General features: G+C 37.7%; 1 protein-coding gene across 3 annotated transcripts in view; it reads left to right on the plus strand.

The window, feature by feature from the left end:
• Nucleotides 1-22469, plus strand: part of DPP4 (dipeptidyl peptidase 4) — an 85759-nt gene that overhangs the window by 54532 nt on the left and 8758 nt on the right. For 2 of the 3 annotated variants that reach the window (XM_010361854.2, XM_030916932.1), the window contains exons 12-23: nucleotides 673-717; nucleotides 2792-2899; nucleotides 3175-3242; nucleotides 4194-4247; nucleotides 4614-4735; nucleotides 6307-6354; nucleotides 6595-6693; nucleotides 8993-9062; nucleotides 11457-11651; nucleotides 14177-14231; nucleotides 14809-14908; nucleotides 17639-17703. In XM_010361854.2, the coding sequence (XP_010360156.1) occupies nucleotides 673-717; nucleotides 2792-2899; nucleotides 3175-3242; nucleotides 4194-4247; nucleotides 4614-4735; nucleotides 6307-6354; nucleotides 6595-6693; nucleotides 8993-9062; nucleotides 11457-11651; nucleotides 14177-14231; nucleotides 14809-14908; nucleotides 17639-17703 (1029 nt within the window). The remainder of the gene's footprint in view (nucleotides 1-672; nucleotides 718-2791; nucleotides 2900-3174; nucleotides 3243-4193; nucleotides 4248-4613; nucleotides 4736-6306; nucleotides 6355-6594; nucleotides 6694-8992; nucleotides 9063-11456; nucleotides 11652-14176; nucleotides 14232-14808; nucleotides 14909-17638; nucleotides 17704-22469) is intronic. The other variant, XR_004053270.1, reaches the window with a different exon arrangement.

The following is a 22469-nucleotide window of genomic DNA, read 5'->3' on the forward strand; positions in this document are numbered from 1 at the left end:
TAGTGGGGAGCACTGAGGCTAGAGATATAGGCAAAGGCTCAGGTGCCATTCTGGGAGTTTGGACTTATCTCGTAAGAAATGGGGAGCTGTTTCAAGGTTTTAAACCAAAGAGTATCACAATGGGACAGGCCTATCTATTGCTAACTAACGTAGCAGAGAAGAGCAGCAGGATCTCCAACAAGGAGATTCTGGCAACAGACCCCAGGCAACCTGCTGAGGACATGAACAAAGTCCTTAGCTGTAGAGAAGGACAGTAAAGTCAAAGAACTAGGTGACAGGGGCTGAAGGAGGTGACTATGAGGAGGGCAAGAATCTAGAATGACCCCCGGGTCTCCAGCTTGGGTGAATAGGTGCCACTAACTAGAAGAAGAATGAAGGAGTAGAACAGGTTGGTGGGACAGAGGAAAACGAATGAAATTCTCTTTAGTTCTGTGCATTCTGGATTTAAAGCACCAGTGGAGCTTCCAGAGGGACCCAGGATATAACTTTTGGCAAGAGAGGCAAATGATCTAATGTAATGACTTGAAAAATACTAACATAAATAGAAATATACGAATGGAGATAGTTTTCAATTATTATAAGTACAGCTCTATTTATATTACCACAAATTATGGCTATAGATTTCATCTTATTTCTCTTTGAAATGCTGTCATTGTGTCTTTCCCTTCCTAGGCACGGCAACACATTGAAACGAGTACTACTGGCTGGGTTGGAAGAGTAAGTGTTATCAGTTGTGGGGTTTTATGGATGAGTTAGCTACTCAGCTATTTGATATGCAGCTATTCAAAACTAGGGCTCTAAGTGATACGTTATTAATAGCAATATTAGTTAACTTATTTCTCAAAATATGTAAATGCTCCCTATAAAGATATCTTTTTGTAGAGAATATATAACACACACAGTTGGAAAAAGTAAGGGGACAAGTGAAAAATCAAAATCAGAGCAGACAAAACATAATGCACTCCCGGCAAGTTGTAGCTCCCAGCGAGTTAAAGGGTAACCATGGCTGAAAGTCGGCCAAGGTGTCCAATGTGGTCGTTGACCTCACATTTGAAGTTATGTGCTTTAAAGACAGAAAACATACGTTCTGTCCCCATCCTGCACAGATGCCTAAGGAGAGGTGACAACCAGCAAAAAAATTCAGCAGCAACCACAGAGTGCCCACTAAGCACCTGTCTTTGGAGGAAATAATACTCGCGGGCTTATGCTTTATTAGGCATCCAGATGCAGAGCTTTATCCAGGAAAGTGTGGTGACCCTTAGGGACTTGTCATGCTTCTCAGTCCCACTGAGTTATATACTCCTTGTACAGAATTACCACCCAGATTGCGATGACCATGGAATATAATGAGTTGATGAAGGAACTCCAGTCATCATGTCGCCTTGCATAGTAGATGAGGAATGAATCTCACTTAATTTTTATGATCACTTCGATTAAGCCCCTTTAAGAGGGAAATAAAGTGACCCCCAAAATGTAAAGATTTTAAACCTCTTGGATCATAGAGGTGAGGTCCCCAGTCCAAGACAACCCTTTCCAGCTGGGCTTGGAGCTCCGGCAGCATTCACACGTCCTTTTTCTTCAGGCATTGATTGGGCAGAGGGGAGAGGTTTGCCAACATGAAAAGTGGTTTCCTCCATGGCAAGAGACACGCTACACTTCCTCACGACTCTTTGAAAAAAATATGTTTTTTCCTCTCTGTATTTAACCAGACAGATGCCACTTTTCACACATTTCTACTAGGCACAACTCCATCCAGGGGAAACAGGGAAATGTATTAAAAAGATAAGGCTGTGAACACAGGTCTAGAGAGGGGAATGTGTTTCAAAGCTCTGTAATGAGAACACCAAGTGTACCGCACGCCTCAGCTTGCTCCATAAATGAATTCGCTTTGAATCACTAAATAGAAGAGGGAAGCAATTTTCTTCCTTCCCAAAATGGGAGCTGATGAGAGAGGAAACATCGAGGGCGAAGTGAACCAACAATTTTAAAAGACCATCTCCTACCTGCTCTCAAATGTAGCTAGGAAATCAAAATCGTAAACCAACATATTCCTTTCAGGCTGGGATAGACTCTCTTCTACTTAAACTGCATTATGTTCTGAGTACTATATTTTATTGAACTGTAAAAAAACGGAAATTTGTTCTGTATTTCTATACAAATATTTTTTATAAATTGTTGATCATATTTAACAAAATGAAAAGGCTTATAATAAAAATATATGAATGTTTTCCTATGAAATATACAACAGACATTCCTTATAGTATGTAGTCCAGAAATGGTTAAATACTAAGTCTGACTTTTGAAAAGAAATATGTGTAAAAACAGGAAAGAAAAATATCCCCAAATTACAAACCACCCCCAACCTGAAACAATAAAAAATAATACGTCTGTTTCAAGAGAGCACATTTGTGACACTGAGGAAATTTACTGCTCCAAACTGAAAGGTTAATGCTATTTTCCAGGTGCTTGCAGCCAGAAGTCATAGTTATCATCCATAGAGAAAAGATGTCTCCAAATCAGCAACAACTTCTATTTATTGTTTTCTACAAGCCTCTTTATATGCATTCTCTCATTTACTGCTCACAAAAATTACCTATGAGTATGGTGTTTTTATTCACATTTTATAGAAAGAGAATTTTCTTTTTGAGGCACTTTAATTTAATTTTAATTTGGCGTATAAATGGAGCATGGATTTTTCAGCATAGGTATTGGAGAGGACTTTCTAAAACTAAAGTTGGTACTGAGATGAGACCTGTGCTTTAATGTTCTTTTGTTTTCTATTATTTTCTAGTTTAGGCCTTCAGAACCTCATTTTACCTCTGATGGTAATAGCTTCTACAAGATCATCAGCAATGAGGAAGGTTACAGACACATTTGTTATTTCCAAATAAATAAAAAAGTGAGTATTCTTACATAATTTATTTCATGTTGACCTCTTTTTTCTTTTTCTGGAAACCAATTTGAAGTGGAAATCATTTGGTAAGGCTGATCAATGTGTATAAAAATCAGATTAATTTAAACTTCTCAGTGGTGTATTGTGTAACGTGGAACGAGGTGGGGAAACCCAACAAGAAAATCCAAGGTTATTTGAATTCCTGATATAAATGATTTAATCCTCCACTTTGAACAGAGAGAGTGTCGAATCAATCTTTTTTTTTTTTTAAAACACATTAGAACTGCACATTTATTACAAAAGGAGCCTGGGAAGTCATCGGGATAGAAGCTCTAACCAGCGAGTATCTGTGAGTATTGTAACAATTGACAGGATATAAACCTACTTGTTATAATCGTGCCCTCTTTGCCCAGAAGTAGGAAAAAAATCTCCTACAAATAAAGAGTAGTCTTTTTGGAATGTGTTCAATACTTTTTTTCTTTTTAACATACGGAAGCCTTAATGATTTTCACATATGCTTAGCAGATTTGATACCATGCCACCAGGCAGCTCTACCTCTTGCTCTTACCTGCTTTACATTACAAGAGCTGTATCCTCTTTTACTTGAACGTCGTGGAACGCTGAACTAGCAGGCAGGGGCGTCTTGTTAAATTTCAGCTGGCAGTGATTTTTTGGAAGGCTTGGAAAGGCAATTTTATCTGTCCATGTCCCGGCCTTACTCTCTGCAAAATGGAAAGCTTTGCAGAGGCTGTCAACTGCTATATGTGAGTTGGTAGAAAAGGGGGTGTTATTTTTCATTAGAATCTTAGGCCCTTTTATGATTCTTTATTGGTCTAATCGCGGAGGAATTTGGCCGCCGCCCCAAGTAGCTTTTGAAGGCCCTCTTCAGCAGTGGCTCTGCCTCTCTCAGGAACATGGGGCTCCTGCTATCTAGTAGCTTATGTTATAAGACAGAAAATAAAGCAATCGGGATCAATGAGTGGGGTCTCAATTTCAGACTAACTGTCCAGTCCTATTTTTTGACAGAAGCCTTCTTTTGAATTTTTACTTGTCCCTCTAATTAAGGAAGAAATCCCTGGTTTTACATATTTTAGTCTGTTAAGAACAAGACCTTTCTGTGTAGAGATGACGGAGAAAAATGGCTTCTGGGGGGTGAGGGCCATGGAAGCAATGGCGGAGGGCGGCGGGCACCCGTGCGCGTGCTCGGTGCACACTTAGGCTTGGGGTCTGAGTGTGGTGGATCGCCTCTGACTTCTTAAAAAACATAATTAATATATATTTCATTTTTTTCTCTTCCCAGATACTACATTAGTAATGAATATGAAGGAATGCCAGGAGGAAGGAATCTTTATAAGTAAGAGCTTGACTTGAGTCATTTCAGCTGACGAACAATTTCTGAACTCTAGTTTTATTTTTTGCCTTGTCCTAACAAATATTAACCTGGTATTGCTATTGAGTACTTTTTATTCCTTCATAAGTCAATCTACATGTCCACAAAAGAGAATGGCTTTATTCAATGTTTTGCCATATTTCCAAACAATGGGAGGTTTGAGGTTACTATTAATTCATGTATTTATTTCAAGTTAAAAAAAAGGGGGGGGGGGTCCTGAAGATTGCGTTGGCATTCTGCTGTCTTTGAAACTAGAATATGGCTTTATTCAGTTCCTTCCTTTCACTTGTCTTTTCTTCAAGCACTTAATTTCCGTTGTTGGTTTTACAGAATCCAGCTTAGTGACTATACAAAAGTGACATGCCTTAGTTGTGAGCTGAATCCGGAAAGGTGTCAGTACTATTCTGTGTCATTCAGTAAAGAGGCAAAGTATTATCAGCTGAGATGTTCCGGTAAGTCTGAGCTCCCCGGGAGGGAGGGCAGTCGCCGCTGTTACTCACTTCCAAGCAGCTCCCTCTGTTCCTTTTGAATCTGAGGAGCTCTTGAAATCACCTAAGTCCCCTTCTCTCCACTCACATTTAAGTAATGAGCATAAACAATCTTTTCTTCGCCTTATCACTGAGAGACTTGCATAGCTTGCTTTAGACCGAACACATACACACACACACATGCACACACACCCTTGTGTATAACAGAAGCACTTCAGTCTTAAACACATACATATTGTAGGGTTTTAGATGATTGTTTTATGCACTCGTCCCTTTCAATGAGAAAATATACGTGGCTGGTGCATGTCACCCAACATGCTCACTGCTCCATCTTCTGTTGCTGTTGCTATTATTAATTACAAATGAAGAAACCCAGGCAAGGAGTGGCCAAATGACTTTTGCAGGTGGTCACACAGCGAGTTACAGGCACAGCAGGATTCAAAACAGGCCTCTGCCTCCCTAGCACTCCCTTTTAAACAGTATGCCAGGTTACTTCTCAAAATGGGAGAAAGGATCTGGATATTCTGAAAAGAACTGTCCACAACACAAAAACAAATAAATGTTTTCAAACCATTTATCTGAGTCTTCCCTCACTAGTATATTTTATTATTATGCTTTTCTTTATGGTTCTTTACTATGATTGTTTTTAGCAATTATTTCTTGGGCATGCACTTTATTCTAAGCACTGTGCTAAAAGCTTTATATTCAAGATCTTGTTTAATCTTTAAGAAATCTCTATCAAGTAGATATTATTATCCTCATTTCCTCATATGAGGAAATCAAAGCACAGCTCTGCTGTCCTAAGTCACAGAGCCAGTGAGCCAGGATTCATCCCCAGGTATGGAAAGTGCCTTCACTGTGTTTCTAATCCAGTATGAAAATTAATATTATCATCCAAACGCATAAAATTAAAGAGCTCACAAAATAGCTTTTCTATACATTACCTTCCACTCTGCAACTACCACAGTTGGGATAAATAGTGACGATATGGGCTTGTGAGAAAAACACTTTTGCATGCCAGAAAGGAATCGCTTATCCAAGTCAGGCACTATGCAGATGTGCCGCCTGGCTCTGGGACTCCGTGGGAGTGGGGGCAATGGGGGAAAACCCATCCCTCGCTAGGGAGGCTGGCTCCAGGGCTCTGCAGCCCACCTGGGCAGAGCCTGAAAAACCCTGAGAGATCACGGATTTAGAGTGGGGAAGGACGTCAGCTCACATTTTAGTTTGCGGATGAATATATTAAGTTAAGAGATGATAATGTGCCCAAGGTGCCTAGCAGGGCACAGATACATTTCCTATTTCATTCTACTGAGCCCTGTGCCTTTCCAGTAACACTTCTTACTCTCAAATTGCAACTATTTTAAAGAGGGAGGGAGGAGAAACAGCTAACATGTATGAAACTTCTTATCCATTATAATATTTATATGTTCCTTCAAAGTTAAATGGTAACAAATGATATTTTTGAAAAGTCATGTATACTATCTTTTCCAAAGAAGTATTCATCCAAAATATTTTTCCCCTGATTGTGTTAACAGGTCCTGGTCTGCCCCTCTATACTCTACACAGCAGTGTGAATGATAAAGGTATTTTTTCATACTTTACTCTTCATTCGTTTTTAAGAAAGTGTGTTGAATAAGACCAACATGTACTTAGCATTGTGTGATTTTCTTTGGCTTTGTGTCTTGACAGTGAGTTGAACACAAACCTTATAACCTGAAGTATGTGTAGTCCGTCAGTGAATTTCATGTTTGCTCATTATTGCACTGTATAATCCACATTTTTCACATTGTAATGAATGACTGCTGTCTCCTGTGTTTCTTTAGGGCTGAGAGTCCTGGAAGATAATTCAGCTTTGGATAAAATGCTGCAGAATGTCCAGATGCCCTCCAAAAAGCTGGACTTCATTATTTTGAACGAAACAAGTAAGTTAAATTCCTTTGGAACAGTACTTTTCATGGAAACACCAATGCACTCTAACTAAAGTAATTTGATCTGAAAATATGTATTTTATGTTATATATAAATCTAGTTTAGAAGGTTATTTCTCCGTGAAATGTCTTGTCAAAAGAAATACTAGTTTTACATCCTTTTGTCTTAAAATACAATACCATTCTACATAAAACTTATTCTGTCAAAAGGGAAATGATTTGGAGAACGTGCTCTATCGTTAGTTCACTTTTATCCCATTAGCGACTCTATTATTCTACTAGTAGTAATTGTATGTTTAACTTAATGACATCCTAACGTATTTCACCTTTAACCCAAAGAGATCAAGGATATCTGAGATGGTTGTATAAAATAATTCATGTTAGCTATAAAATATTGAAACTTCAGTCTCAGAAGAGAAATTTTGAATTTTTCCAAACCCTCCTGACCTCCCATAGTGTGGTCCCCAGCCTGGTTGTGTAATCATGGAGTACATTCAGAGACCAGTAAGAACAATGAGGTTCTTTGAGTAGAAAATCTAGTTATTTATTGTTTGTTTTTCTTTATTTTTTCCACTCAAGGCTAACAGCTTATACGGGAAGGAGGAATCTGTTATACTAGGATTGATTCGTTTTAGGCTTTAAAAAAATTTAGGATAATAGAAAAGATTCAACACATCTAATTTTAAATATCAGGAAAAGCACAGGAAAGTATAGCATCCTCATGAAGAACAGTTTAGAGCAGTGCTACTCAAACTGAATGTGCATGTGAGTCACCTGGGACCCTGTTAACAAGGACATTCTGACCCAGCAGGTCAAGGAAGGTCCAGGATTCTGCATTTGTAATAAGCTTCTAGGTGATGCTAGTGCTACTGACCCTTGAGCCACATGTGAGGGGCAAGAGCTTAGAGTTTTCCAGAGCTAACATTGACAGCCTGGTACAGAAGGCACTGAATACTGAGATGTGACATTCTATTTCAGTCATGAACACTGGGGAACCCCTGCAGGTTTTTAGGTCAGGGAAGCCACATTAGCAGACGGATGACTTGAGACAGGAGGTAAGATGGAGCTGTGGGGATGGGGATGTCCCATTGGGAGGTGGTTATAGCCATTCAAAGTACAGAAAGGAAGGATGAAAGGTAGGTCAGGGAGGAGGGAGCTGGGAAGGCGTGACTCTGTGAATAGAAAGAACCTCCCGAAACTAAAGACTGTACATCTCCAAAAAAGTGGGACTAAAACACCTTCCCATCAACTAATGCCAGTTCAAACAAAGCAGAGATCAAATGATGGGTTTTGCATATTCATTAAAAGTATCATGGTCAACTGATAGTTTGGTGTTCTACTGAAATTATAATAGAGACTTAAATTTTGCTCTTATAAGCACATTTAATCAGAAGGCATGACAATAGTCAGCAAAATATAAATTGAAGATAAATCTATCTATATATTTTACTCCCAAATCTTTTTTTCTTTTCAAGTAAAATAATTGTAACAAACATAAACAAAAAGGAAGATAAATGTTAGATAAAAATAGCTCTAGAGATAAGAATTTTTTGCCTACAGTTTAAATCTCCTGAATCTGGAATAATTTTATTTAAATGTGGAAAAACACTTTTATAACTCATCTTTTATTTGGGAGCAAAGGAAACTGACTCATTATTTAGGGACAAATTTTATTAAACTGATGTTAAATCAAGCACAGAGAATGAAACAGACCCGTGGGAGATCATACAGAATGTACGCAACAGTTTGCTCCATATAAACCCGATCTCATTCTGTGAAACGCAGAGCTGAAAATGGGAACTCAGATTTGCGGTCTGGGATGGCAATAAGAATTACAAAAATGTTATTAAATCAGAATTCTAAAATAGAGTTGGGGCCAACTAAAAATCCTAAACAGCTTCAAGGAAATTCAAGAAGAGGAAAACATTTTGGAGGAAAACTTAGAACATAAGCCATAAACAAACTAGATCAGTAGATCGGATGCCAAAGAACAGAATCATAAAAACAAAACATTAGAAATTCTAAGATGCACTTTTATTTTACTAGGCACCAATGTATTTAATAGATACATTAGAAACAATTTTATGTTTTAACATTAACTAGTATTTTAACCTGAAAGAAAATGTTGTAATAGCTTAAAAATGTGCTGAATCCAAGCAGTTCATTTTCTTTTTCTACTCTCATTTAACAAATTGTTAAACTCTAGAAATGACTTGCTACTGAGGGAGATGAGGAACAAAATCTTGTACTAATAATTTTTCTTACCTCACTAATTAATCTTTCTGTTTGTTTAGAATTTTGGTATCAGATGATCTTGCCTCCCCATTTTGATAAATCCAAGAAATATCCTCTACTATTAGATGTGTAAGTATTCAAGAGAAGGGAGCAACTTAGAAATATTCAGTCATATATATTTTTCTCAGAGCAGCTTACTGAAAAATGGAGCCAAATGCATCCTTTCCCTCTTCCTGAATCACTGTTTACTATTTCCTCCTTTCATTGTACAGCCACAAAACTCAACCTGTGTTTTCTCACATCTTCTTAACACAGAAGAGAGATACTCCTTTTCTGTCATAATGGCATATAGATTTTCTTTTGTTTTGCTTCTCTGAACTCCAAGGGAATTTCAAAGGATTTCTTAAGTCTGCATTTTCATCCTTAACCTCCTGGACATTTTAACAAGTAAGAGATGGGCATTAACAGTCTTTACAGTTCCCTTACCCTAGCTCCCACTGGCTGCCTCATGTTTCTCTTCCTTTAGTTCCTGAAGTATTACTGCCGGCTATTTTCTATTCCTTTTTTTTGGTGAAGAGAAGTGATAGAGGAGAATGTTCATTATAAAAACTTCAAGTCTTTGAGAAAGTTATGAAGTCAAAAGTCTTTGAACAGTGAATATGAACTCATATGAATTCCAAGTACGACAGCTTTGTAAAATATTTTTTATAGTCATTAGGAATACACCCTACTTTAATTTTTCTAAAATTGCCCTACGGTCACCCATGATGCCATAATGTCAGACTCTTCCTGTCCTGGCTTGCATCATTTCCTATATCAAAAACAAAATGAAACAACACTTGTGCAGGGACCTGCTGAATGCCAGGTGCTTGGCATCATTTGCTTTATTCACACAGCAAGCCCATGTAGTAAGTTCTGTTGTTCCATTATACGGAAAAGACATTGAAGCTCAGGGACATAATGTCTCTGTTGTTACTAGCAAGAAAAAAAAAAGTGGGGAGAGGAAGGGAGGACACAGATACTAGTATCAGACACAGCTCAGCTTTGATGCACTATATTCACAGTTTCATGAAAACCAAACATAAAGAAAGGAAAAGACAGGTATTTTAAAATTCCAGATGCACTATCTGATTTCTTTTCAAGTAAAATAATTGTAGCAAATGAAGTCAGTTCATTCGTGACACTAATTTGTTTTAGGCTTCGGCTCCAATGCTAAAAAAGCATCCTTTAGAGTGATATTTTTATCTTCTTTGACTTCCTAGTAAGTAATGATTTGATCTCCATTAGAAAAGGTTTTAAAAAATGCTAAATTTAATACATATTTCTTTTCAGTTATTTTCCTTTTCCTCTTTTAAGGTCTATATATTTTTTTCTACTTTAAAAATAATCTTGTTTAATCTTGGGGTTAGGGAACTTGATATATACCTAATATTAAGGCAAACTCTTAATCTACCAAATTTAATATAATTGAGAGGAGAAAGACATTTCACATGTTGTGAAAAAATGTTTGCTTGTTCAAGAAATGCATGAATGCATTTTCCTGTTTAAAGTTAGAATGTTATAGGATTTTGTTTAAAGTTCTTTTGACTGACATCCCTAAGTAGAAGGAAAACATTAGCAAAGGCATGTAAGCAGGACTTGTCCTATCCTGTGTGGGGGACAGTGAGCAGATGAGTGGAGAGATGGGCTGGGGAGGGAATAAGTTATTGGAGAGTATCCATGTCCAGGAGTCCTGTAGATGGTGCAAAGATGACATATTTAAATGAATTGAAATGAGCTATAAGGAGCTCCTCTTGATTAACAAGCAGAAAAGAGAGCACTTTACAGAACTTTACAGAGATTGTGCACACAGCTCTGTGTAGGATAGTTGTAGCCTGTGAAGATTGCAGATACAAGGGAGTTAAACTTGCTAGTAAATAGAATGCCCAATGACATGCCCGTTTTCCAATGCAACCTGTTTCTTCCTCTGAAGTTTTAAATATCATCATTCATTCTTACTGCAATCCATTCCACAATGATTTACAGTCATTGTGAGCAAGACTGTGCCGGGTGCTATGGGAAATGCAAAGTATATGATGCAGAAGTCAAGTCCTAAAAGAAGGAAATAAACTTGTAGTCCAGGAGTATTTGTAAGCTGAGATGGAAAGATATCCAAAGCTGTATTTATTGTTGTCATCATCATTTTTTTTTATAACACAACTCCCCTTTCTTAACTATTAGAGAAATTATTTCTTTAATTTCCAAGATTATGTTAATACTTTTTAAATGTTGGCCTATGAGGTCTGTGTTTGATAACTATCTTCAAAGACAAAACTGACAAGTATCTTTGAAGGAAATACACAACCGTGGTAGTTGTATTGCTAAGTTTTAGAGGACTCATTCTGGACACCCCATAGGCTGGCACAGTTTCAGGCTCATGATTGGGAAGGATGCACACGTCTTGTTCACGGGGAAGAGAAATGTAAGCATTCCTCATTTGATTCAGGAAAACCATGAAAGCTAACAATTTGGTATTTTTCATAGGTATGCAGGCCCGTGTAGTCAAAAAGCAGATGCTGTCTTCAGACTCAACTGGGCCACTTACCTTGCAAGCACAGAAAACATTATAGTAGCTAGCTTTGATGGCAGAGGAAGTGGTTACCAAGGAGATAAGATCATGCATGCAATCAACAGAAGACTGGGAACATTTGAAGTTGAAGATCAAATTGAAGCAGCCAGGTGAGTGACTAGGAGATGAAGTCAAAGGTCATCTGATTTTTTTTTTGCCCTTTAAAATTTACATTTTAAAGCTGTAAAGTGTAAATAATTTAAAGTGTTCTGGGATGAATTTGTAATCTTTTATCTTTACGGTAGGTTTTAGTGAAGATGTTATGTTTAGATAAAAATATATTACATTATAGATTTATATGAAGTTAAAAAAAAAAAAGCATTTCCTAAATTCATCTCTGTATGAGACTCTAGAAAGGGAGTTGGCATATGTCCTACCACCTTCTAAGAACAGAAACTCAAAATTCATCAGACTCGGGGACAAACTGAGGGATAAATGTACCCTAGTAAACATCTGACTAAATAAGCCAAGCCCATTCCTTCACAGTCAAGAATAAAGAGAGGACTACAGTGTACATTTACATCACAGGCAGTGTACACTTACATCACATAGACAACTATGAGGTCCTAGGAGAAGCTCCTACAGTCCGGATGAGGGAGGCTCTGCTATTTTGGGAAAATTGTGGAGCACAGCCATCATCAGTCATATGTATAAGGGCTCTGATAAGTATGAACCACATCTCATTCTTGTGCTCTTCACTTATGGGACTATAAACAGATGTGATGTGGCTCAAGAGATGTTAACAATGAATGATGGTTACTCATAATATGCATGTTACATGGGAAGTGCTTTACCTGCAGGCATTGTCGCTGAAGCCCTGAGAGGTGGGTTTTCTTACCCCCATATTTTCATTAAATAAATGGAGACGGTTAGGTTTGGTACCTTGCTAAGGTGAATCAGGATTTGAAGCCAGTCTCATTCCAACTCTTATATTTAATTACATTCAACTGGTATGTGGGAAATGTAACTTTGAGTTTCTATAACCAACAGCATGGATGTCTGGGGAAGCATAATTGGGAGGGTGGTTGAAAATGATGTTATGAAATCATAGACTAGGAAATGCAGAAGGATCCATGAATGATTAAGTAGATGGAGAGAGGAGATGACGACAATTTATTAGGGATTCCTGAGTGAAAGAAATTCTCTTTTACTAAAGTTAATGATTAGTTATTTTCCTTAACAATTAAAAAATAGAGATTTAGAATAAACAGGATATGTTTGTTCAAGAGTGAGGCTTTGATATTTTAAAAATAAACTTGTATCTATCCAGATTGCTCCTCTGTGAGAGAGGGCATAGTTTCCAGGGCCTCTCAAATCTGACTAACGAAAGCCCTAAAATTACAAAATTGAGGATCTACTATATACAACCCCAGTTAAATAAGTAATGAGAAATAGTGTGTTTATACAGTGGAACACACTATTGCAGGAACTACAAAGAGCTAAGCATAACAACATGGATGAATCGCATATGCTGTTGAATGAAAGAAGCCGGACACAAAAGTGTACATTCTACAAGATCCAATTTATGTAAAGATAAAAACCAGGCAAAAAAGTTCAGTGAAATTTTTATGGAATTCAATAAAAGAAAAACGTTTCCTTTTGTCCCTTTGCAAAGAGGGAAATGCCTTAGAGGCTTCTGATAACATGCACAGGCCATGATTTCAAGGATACATTCACTTTGTAAAGATTGATCAATTTATACACGAATGATCTGGTGCACATTGCTGTATGTCTGCCTCCTTCAATTTTACAAAGTTTACATGGAAAAGATGAGTTGAAAATGGTTTTAATTTTTTCTAACACTGCTTAACTTAGGGCAATCTAGGACATATATCATTACGTGAAAACACAAAGACTCTTAAAATCAAGATAGGTTAATGCAAAGGTCTGCAACCGTCCACAATGCAAAAAATTTAAGTTTCATTTATCAGGTATTTTCAAGTAAAAAAAAATTTCTTTTGATGTCAGGCTAATATTAAGAAATAGGTGCATAAAACATTTTTCTTATTTCTTTACCTGGATTCCAATTCTGAACACAGTTTAGTGGCAAAGAAGACTTCTTAATCCATCAAGGAAAAATTTATTTCTATTGAGTGCGTGGTGCCTAGCTAACTAATCAACACCCAGCATAAGAAGGGATTTACTTAGAGAATGGTGTTTAAGTTCTCAGGTAGGGGGCCCAGAGACATTTCTAAGCCCTACTCAGAAGTTTTTCGTGCCCTTATCTTTCTCCATTGCAGGGGCAGACTCTCCCAAACTGAAAAACATCTGGAGAGATTTAAATTCAATTATGTAAAGAAAAGTGCATCTGGGCTGCAAATTTTTGTATAAAGCTGTGAAAAAAACTGCCAGGATTTGTTTTCTGTGAATCGTACACACACACACACATACATACACACACACACACACACACACACACAATTTTTATGAACAACGAAAGTAAACCATATTCATCTGGATCTTAGGTTAAAATGATAGATATTTATCTCAGGTGTTTATTTGATTACTGGCAGCAATTTTTAGTCTCAAATAGAATGAAGCAGAGAACAAATGGCAGGGTTTCACATTTGTGCCTTATCTAAGTTTTCTATACACAATGCAGTACTGATCTGTGGACTTTTTCCATGTGTTTTAGACAATTTTCAAAAATGGGATTTGTGGACAACAAACGAATTGCAATTTGGGGCTGGGTGAGTAGTTGACTGATGAATCTGTATGCATTCGTTGGTGAATATCACTCAGAGTAGGTTAATTTATCTTTCGTATATACAGATTTGGGGGTGAAAACCACATCTATCAAATCTTAGGTCTCTGGGCAGTAACCCTGCAGAATCTCCACTGAGTCAGGCTTACACCTTTGTTTATTATGATGAGCGAGGGAGGTGAGGTAGAAAGAGCAAGAAGGAAGGAGTGAAAGAGAGGGAAGAGGGAAGGGAAAGAAGGAAGGAGACTTTTTCTTATGCATCAGTCAGTAAAGATTTCATGTTATTGTTTTTAAATATTCTATAATTGGTACCACCCAGTCACTAGGGTCAGCAAATTTTCCATATTTTCCCCCGTATACCTACCAAGAAAGGGATCAGGGCTCTGAAAGTGTAGTCTTTAAAGATACTGTCCAATTAAGGCCAATTTAAGCCTCCTATACCATGCTTTTTATCTCTAAAGAGGCACAGTATATAAAGATGTGAGAAATGTGGAAACTGCGATTCGCTTACCATATGTCCTTATTCTTTTACCTCCATAAAAATAACTGTTTCCATTCCTTAGTCATATGGAGGGTACGTAACCTCAATGGTCCTGGGATCGGGAAGCGGCGTGTTCAAGTGTGGAATAGCCGTGGCACCTGTATCCCGGTGGGAGTACTATGGTATGTAATTGCTGCCAGGTACAAAGAGATACGGAGTGTTGACCTCAAAATGCCAGTAACAAAGCCATTCCTTTCTGAGTTTCAGTGTTTTTACAGCGAATAATAGACTGATTCATCTTAGAGGTTCTTTTTGGATACCTATAATAAGATGATCTCATTTATTCTGCTATTGTGCAAAGCTGGGTGGTATATTTTATTACACATTTGGTTTTTTATCAACAAATTCTGTTTTCCAAATTTCAAAACAGCCCCAATGCTACATTTCTACATATAAATCGTTCCTTATCTTTACTCTAATTTGATTCCTGGGTTTCACATATTAGCAGAGTGAGAGAAGTGTGTATCTCTTTCCCTTCAATTAAATGTCAAATATAAGTAGGGCTTTGGATGGGAAGAGGAGAGGAGAAACAGTGGAAATACCTATCGGAGGGTTGGTTTCTTTTTTTCACTATCTCTTAATAGGTGAAAGCTACTCTAGAATATGCTCTTCGTCATTGAGAGACTATTATTTTGCAAGGCATCATACACCTCTAAGACTGCAATTCTCAAAGGGGAGGGAGTAAGCGATGGAAGATGAGGGAGGAGGGAAGAGTCAGGGGTGGTAAGGAGACGAATGATTTTCCTACACCTCTTCTGACCCCAAGTCTTCTGTCTAGTGTAAGAAAAGAATGGTTGATGATGAATAGCTCATTAAATATTTTATATCCAGAAATATGGTAGTACCCAGAGGAAAAGACTCTTAAAGTCTCTCCCAGTCAAGATAAACCAATGTAGAAATACATTTCTATCTTTCTGTTAAGAAGATTGGAGGGCATAGTTATAATTTTATCTACACACAATGAATTTGTTTTCATAATATTTCTCTGCTTGATATTAATTGTTCTGTTGGATGGCTTGTTTTTGGAGACCTCTAGTGGTCAATAAAATAATGGAGTAAATCTTTGTAAGTTTAAAAATATGAAATGAGAAGAAAACTTCATTTAATGTATATAGACCAACATAATACATAGGAATTGTCTAGAGTTCTTATATGTGTGTAAATTTAAACAATTTTATTCAAAGATGGGACAAAAGGAATATGTAAATGGTGCTTTAAGGCATATTTTTTAAAAGTTTACAATTGCATTGTGCAGTATTTTTTAAATGTTATTTTAAAATTTCAGATCTTCTTATACACGTAAGCCTGGTTAGCATAAATAAGAAAGGAGTATTGTGTTCTATGACAAGCAGAATTAAAGTCTGCAGCTACCTAGAGGAAAATGTGTTTTGCCCTTAAAGGTCATTTTTCCCCATCTAACATACAGCCTGAGATATTAATATTTAAATACTAAAGTTAAAAAAGATACAAGCATTTTATGAAGATCTTATATTTTAAAGTATCTTTTAAAATATTCTATTTTTATATTAGTGTCCTTTAAGTATATAAAATTACATATAGTCGGTTTTCATGTTAATCAAAATGATAAAATATCACTGTTAGTAATTTTGGAGGAAAATATTTTGACTTTCAGAGAAATGGCATAAAGTATACATATGGAGCAACTAACACTCATTAGTGTAGTTTCTAATCTACAATACCAGTCATTCAAAAAGTGTTAGAATGTTGAATTTAGATAATATACCTATTTTTAAAATTAATGAAATTGGCTTTGAAATGCTTGTAAATTATAGTGAAATTCAAGCCATTAACCTATACAGCACAATGGCAAGATAAAATTCTTAGACTTTTTAGCTGTAATCTGGTCACTTAAGGAGGCAGTTTTCAAAGCAGTTATGTCAGGTTTTTAAAGTTTATTGCAATTTGGCCTCAATAAATTTTTTTTTTACTGATATTTTAGGCCAAATATATATAATGTATCATTTAATTTTTTTTAAATCAGGCAAAATATGTTTAACTATCCAAAATAACCAAACCAATTATGCAACCTGTTTTTCAACCATATTTATAGATAAAAGAGCTTATGTCATTTCAGCAGACAGATATTAATGTAATCTGTTTCACAATGCTCAACTGTTATACCACAAAAATTGAGGCTTCACCACAAAATGAGAGAAAACAAATGTTTAACTTGCATTATGATGGAGTAGCTGAGCCAATGTGGGGATACATAGCAAATAAATGATAACTGAATTATTTCTTTTTATTATAGTGAATTGTAGCCTGACCCCCAAAATAAAATATGATTTACATCAGCAACTAGTAATTGAACATTGTTAGGGGTCTCCAAAAGGAAATAGATGATCATAAATCAGGGCACATACTTGTATTATAACCAAAAAATTTCAACACAATTGAGGCATTAAGTGACTTCCTAACTAAAATTCCTTGAGAGGGTCATATGATAATGTTAAGATCCCTTACCCCTTAGCACTTCACATTTGACTTTCCTGTAGGTGGATTATTGATTGGATTTTAGATCATCTGGTTTGATCTCCCATTGCCCCACTGTAAGGGGAAAGTGAGAATGGGTTAGGGCTCAGTGTGGAAAGGTATGAGTATACAGGGAGCTGGGAATTAGAATCTCTGGCTATATGAACAAGGCAAGTAAAAAATTACCTCCCATAAGCTGCTTTAGCCACCCTTTTCCTTCTTCATAACCACACAGAGATACTTCTGAGAGTAACTCTATATTCCTATACATGAGTGAAGACATACGGAAACACTGAAGTGGCCCATTAAAAGCAAGAAAAGTTGTTATTGTATGAATTAAACTTTTTTTTCTTTCACAGATTCAGTGTACACAGAACGTTACATGGGTCTCCCAACTCCAGAAGACAACCTTGACCATTACAGGGTAAGAGATGAGGACCTATGCCTATTTTATAACCTATTTATAAGTGGTTTAAGAACCTTCTTAAGTATATCTATTCTAGAAAATATATATTTTTATTTCCAACAAAATTCTTGTTAAAAAGAAATAACACAGGTGGTTTAGAGATACTCCAATAGCTTCCCCTACTATATTCTGCATAATTACAGTCTTTATCGTATGCTATATAGGTCACAATATGCATTCATTTAGAAATACAAAGCAACATCAGATAATTACTTTAATTATAAAATTCCAGTTTAGAAAACCTATTAGAAATTCAACGTATTCCTTTAGAGCCCAGAAGACTCTCTAAACCTTTAGCTATATATTGAAATTTCTTACAGTATTATCATAAGATGTATATATGAGACTATAATTTTCTTACTCATAGCCAATTATGTACGGTTTTGTTCACACAAGATTTAAGTAAAGCAGGTGAGAGGTAGGTACAGTTGGGCAGTACCCTTAAAAAGCCCTAAACCTAAATCACTGAATAGCATCCAACAGGCTGGTTGCCTGATGGGAGAACCAGTGGGCAGGTTGCTCTGCAGATGGGCTATAGCATTTAAAATATGGTGTGGGTGCAACTATCATTGACAGCCCCCATGTGCTAGTGTGGATGCCACGGTAAAGCCAGAGCATTGTCTTTGGTGCCACATTGATGCAGCTGGAAGTGCTAGCATAAGTACTAGGGACCCTTCTGGCACTTTGATCATTCCAAAACTTTGCTGATTCTGTTTGTCATGTTAGGTTGGAAAAAAATTGTTTTAAAACCCTGAAACTTACAGCTGACAAGGTAAATCATCTATGATGTTTACATTTTCCAAAGAATGTTCACAATGTTTCCCAAGACAGTGAATTAAAGAGAAAGAAAAACAGTAAGAATAACTTAAGAACACAATTTCTTCTCATCTGTGTCATGACTTCATATTAATACATTGCTCTGAGCAATATCCGTATGTTTTTGTAAGATGTCATCACTATTACTATGGATGCTGAAGTCATCTGATCAAAACACAGTAAAACTCAAAAGTTTCTAGTTCTGCAAGACAAGTATAGACAATTTAGTTTTACCAATTACTTTCAGCTTAATGAGTAAGGGGTGTGTGTGTGTGTGTGTGTGTGTGTGTGTGTGTGCAGGGAGCTGTGATAGCAATGTTTTTGTGTTAGTGGCTATATGACAGTTTTCCTGTCTGTTTATCAGTTAAGACAGAAAAGTAACAATCTGCAAAGTGAGATGCACAGATCATCTACCCCTACAAAAAAGTCCCATAATTACATTATCCCCATTTCTGCTAAGGGTCGCATTTAATACTTAGGGCTCGATTCTTCCCATTCTTTCTCCTCCACCCCCCATAAGCTGCTTTAGACACTCATTTCCTTCTTTGTAACCACATTGCTATTGTCATATAACCTATCTCCTTTTATAACAATAACCGGATTTGTCTCCCCTTATCCTGTCTTCTCACACTGCAGTCTATTGCGCACAGAGCTGGGAGATTGACTCCCACCCACAACATGTTCATGGTTCCTTCTTGTGTACTCAACTAAGCCCAGTCCTCACTCTTTACCAGGTGTTCGGCACCCTTCCTACGGTAGCCCACTTTGTCTGGAATGCTTGCTGTTCTCTGAATGTTTCTGTGGCTTTCCCTTTTGTGCCTTTGCCCTCTGCTCCTTGCACCTGGAGTGTCATTTCCTCTCCATCTCCACCCACTCAGAAACTTATACAGCCCTCTCAATGGAGTAGCATCGACTTTTGAATCCCCTTTTGATAGTTTCCTTGTATATCTCTGAATCCTCAATTTTATTCCACCTTGAACTGATAGGTGTCTTGTACTGCATTTTCCCCTCTTCAGTACTATTAGCTCTTCAAGGTGTACAAGCTATTCAACATTGTATTCTTTGCTTTCCCCTTTAGGGAGTATAAACCCTCAAACCTTTCCTGATTTAACTTAAACACTTTTTGAAGGGAAACATTGTTATACAAGAATTTCTTCATTGCGGCTTTCATTTTCCAGTTCAAATTTTCTTGTTAACGACCCAACCAGACTACTTAAATTTGATTGTCAAAGAGTTTTCTCCTTGAAAATACTGAAAGTTTCTGAAACATTAGAGGTGAAACTGCCTAGGATCCCAACCCCTCACTTGAACATGGTGGATGATGAATCCAAAACGTTCTTTTAAAAAGTTATATTCTAAAAAGTGGAGGCTGGAAGCACAAGATCAAGCCCTAACCCTCACATCTAAGGAGGTTCATGGCACCTACCCTACTTCCTCAAAGAACATCAGCCAATGGGGTATTTCCCCTTCAACCAGCCCTCCCTATATAATGAGATAGGATAATTAGTTGTTGTCTGCCATTTCAACCTGCATAAATTTCCAGTCTTTCCTATAGACTCCTCGTTCCCACATAGATCCCCCTCTTCTCCAGCTCTACCCCCCACTGCGGTGGCCATTTCCATCTCCCCCTTTAGGTGTTCGCTGCATGAGGTAGTTATGTAAATAGAAGTCACTTCCTCCTGCCAATGGCAACACACGCACACTGGGTGCACAAAGTCACTCTTTCACTTCACTGCACAGATGGCACCCGAGGACTGTTTAATCCTTCCACGCCAGGAGTCGGGTTTTCTTGGCACAAAATTCATTGCTGGCAATGGACACATTAAAACTGCCAGTACCAGGGAGCTAAAGGTTCCCAATGTGTTACTAAGAGGAATTATTTGGGAGGGCGATAGTTAAGGTGGGCAGGATACAAGTGAGGCAAATGCACTAACTGAATTGTCTCCACCGTGGTAAGTTGCTTCCTCCGAAATGTGGAGAACTGAATCTATGTGGAGAACTGAATCTAAGTGCCTATTTTTGGTGCACAGCAGGCTTTAGAATAAAGCTGCCCTCCTTTGTTTTTTAAATGAGCCTGTGCTTTTGTCTCTGGCAGGAATACATTCAAAGATTCTATTTTCCTCCAAGGCCCCAGCTGCCCCTCTGGACCCCATCTTTTACTTTTCTTTCCCAGGTTGTTTTTCCTTTCTCCTCTCTCTCTCGCTCACTCTCTCTCTCTCTCTCTCCCTCTCTCTCCTTCTCTCCCTTTCTGTCTTCCTCCCATCCTTTTTGAAAAGACAAAGGAGACAATTCCTTAGAGGATTTCACCACCCTGTGCATTTCAGTGGATCAGAAGGAAATATTTTTAAAGCGGTTCACATTTAGTCTGGATCAGTGACTCTTTTCAGTACACTAAGGATTAGGAATGACCAAAGTGTGTGACAAGTAAGGCCTTGATCTTTGTCCATGTTTTCAGCTAAAGAGCCACTGATACAGTGGCCAGAATTACAGCCTCCGGAAGAAAATGCAGTTTTTAACAAAACTCAAATAAGAAAAGGATTTATTATTAGGTGATTGTTGGGCTGGATTTGGAAGAATTTAGAGAAATCCACATCACCAAGAGAAGCACATCACGTGAAATCAAAGTCCTCACCATTGAGGAAAGGGAATTAGAAGAGCCATTTGCATACATGAATGGAACAGGCGGGGATGCCATGTGCAGTTGTTCAGCCTGTGCCCTGCTGAAAGCCAGACCACACTCCATTTTCTAAGGCACACACCTCCAGGGCTGTGTCAAACCAGATGGAGCACCCTTTCTGATTCTTTCAAAGCTGCCATGTGGATTAGGGGACCCTGAGACTAAGGCTTAGACCCAATGCAGTGACACAAACAGTGACTCCATAAGACTCTTTTTGGAGATAATCATCCACCTACTGGCAAGAGGCAAGGGAGAAGCACTTTCAAACGATATCCAGACCTCAAAGAGGAAAGGAGATGTTCATCCCCCTTATCTCAAGGAGCTGATACCAGAAGCTCTAAATGGGCAGCTAAAGTGGAGGGGTGACAAATCTGAGCTAAAGGGCAGTATAGCTCTATGGAAACATCTTTTCTGCAATGTGTCTCAGTCCACAGCAGACAGATATGGTGACAGATTTGAGCAAAGGAATCAGATCCAAAGAGGCAACCCTCACAACCAGTCAATTAGCAGACAGCAGCTGTAGCCACACCTTGCGGAGTGGGCTCCTAACAGGGAGGAATGGTCTCTCATGTGGTCAGTCACAGGTCTTTTAGTCAAACTTGTAAAAAATGTTAACATGTGGTAGACTTTCATTCACCCATTCAAGGTGCCTGGCGTTTTAATCATTCAGAAGTTTATTCCTTGTCAGTTAGAAAAAACAGTATTTTGGGAGCGAAATAAAAGAGAGTAGGAAATAAAAGATGAATTTGAATATGACAAAGTAGCCGATATGTATGAAAAAGACTTGTGGTTTTCCAATTGTGACTATGAAGCCCCTGGAATTCTATACCTTAGGAGCATATAGGAAGGGGAAGGGGAGTGGCCGAGAAGTTAGGGTTTCCCCTTCTCCGCTCCCTAGCCAGAGGGGATCTAGTTTCACTTATTTCATTCATGTTTTCATTCATTATTAAGTGCTTCTATGGCAAGTCATCATTGTAAGCTCTTTACATGGGTTATCAGGTTTAGTCTCCTCCAGATCCTCCGAGATAAGTACTGTGTTTCTATTTTACTGACACAGAAACTGAGGCACAAAGATGTTATGCAACATATTGATATTGAGGGTTAGAAAAGGGAGAGAGAGCACTAATCTGAATCATTAGAGAAAGATTTCAGAAGATGGGGAGGATGAGCATGATGTTCTCAATAGGTTACATATTCGGGGGAGGCAGATCAGCACAGTAGACAAATGAAT

Source organism: Rhinopithecus roxellana, chromosome 14 (assembly GCF_007565055.1).
Source record: "Rhinopithecus roxellana isolate Shanxi Qingling chromosome 14, ASM756505v1, whole genome shotgun sequence".
Lineage (NCBI taxonomy): Eukaryota > Metazoa > Chordata > Mammalia > Primates > Cercopithecidae > Rhinopithecus > Rhinopithecus roxellana.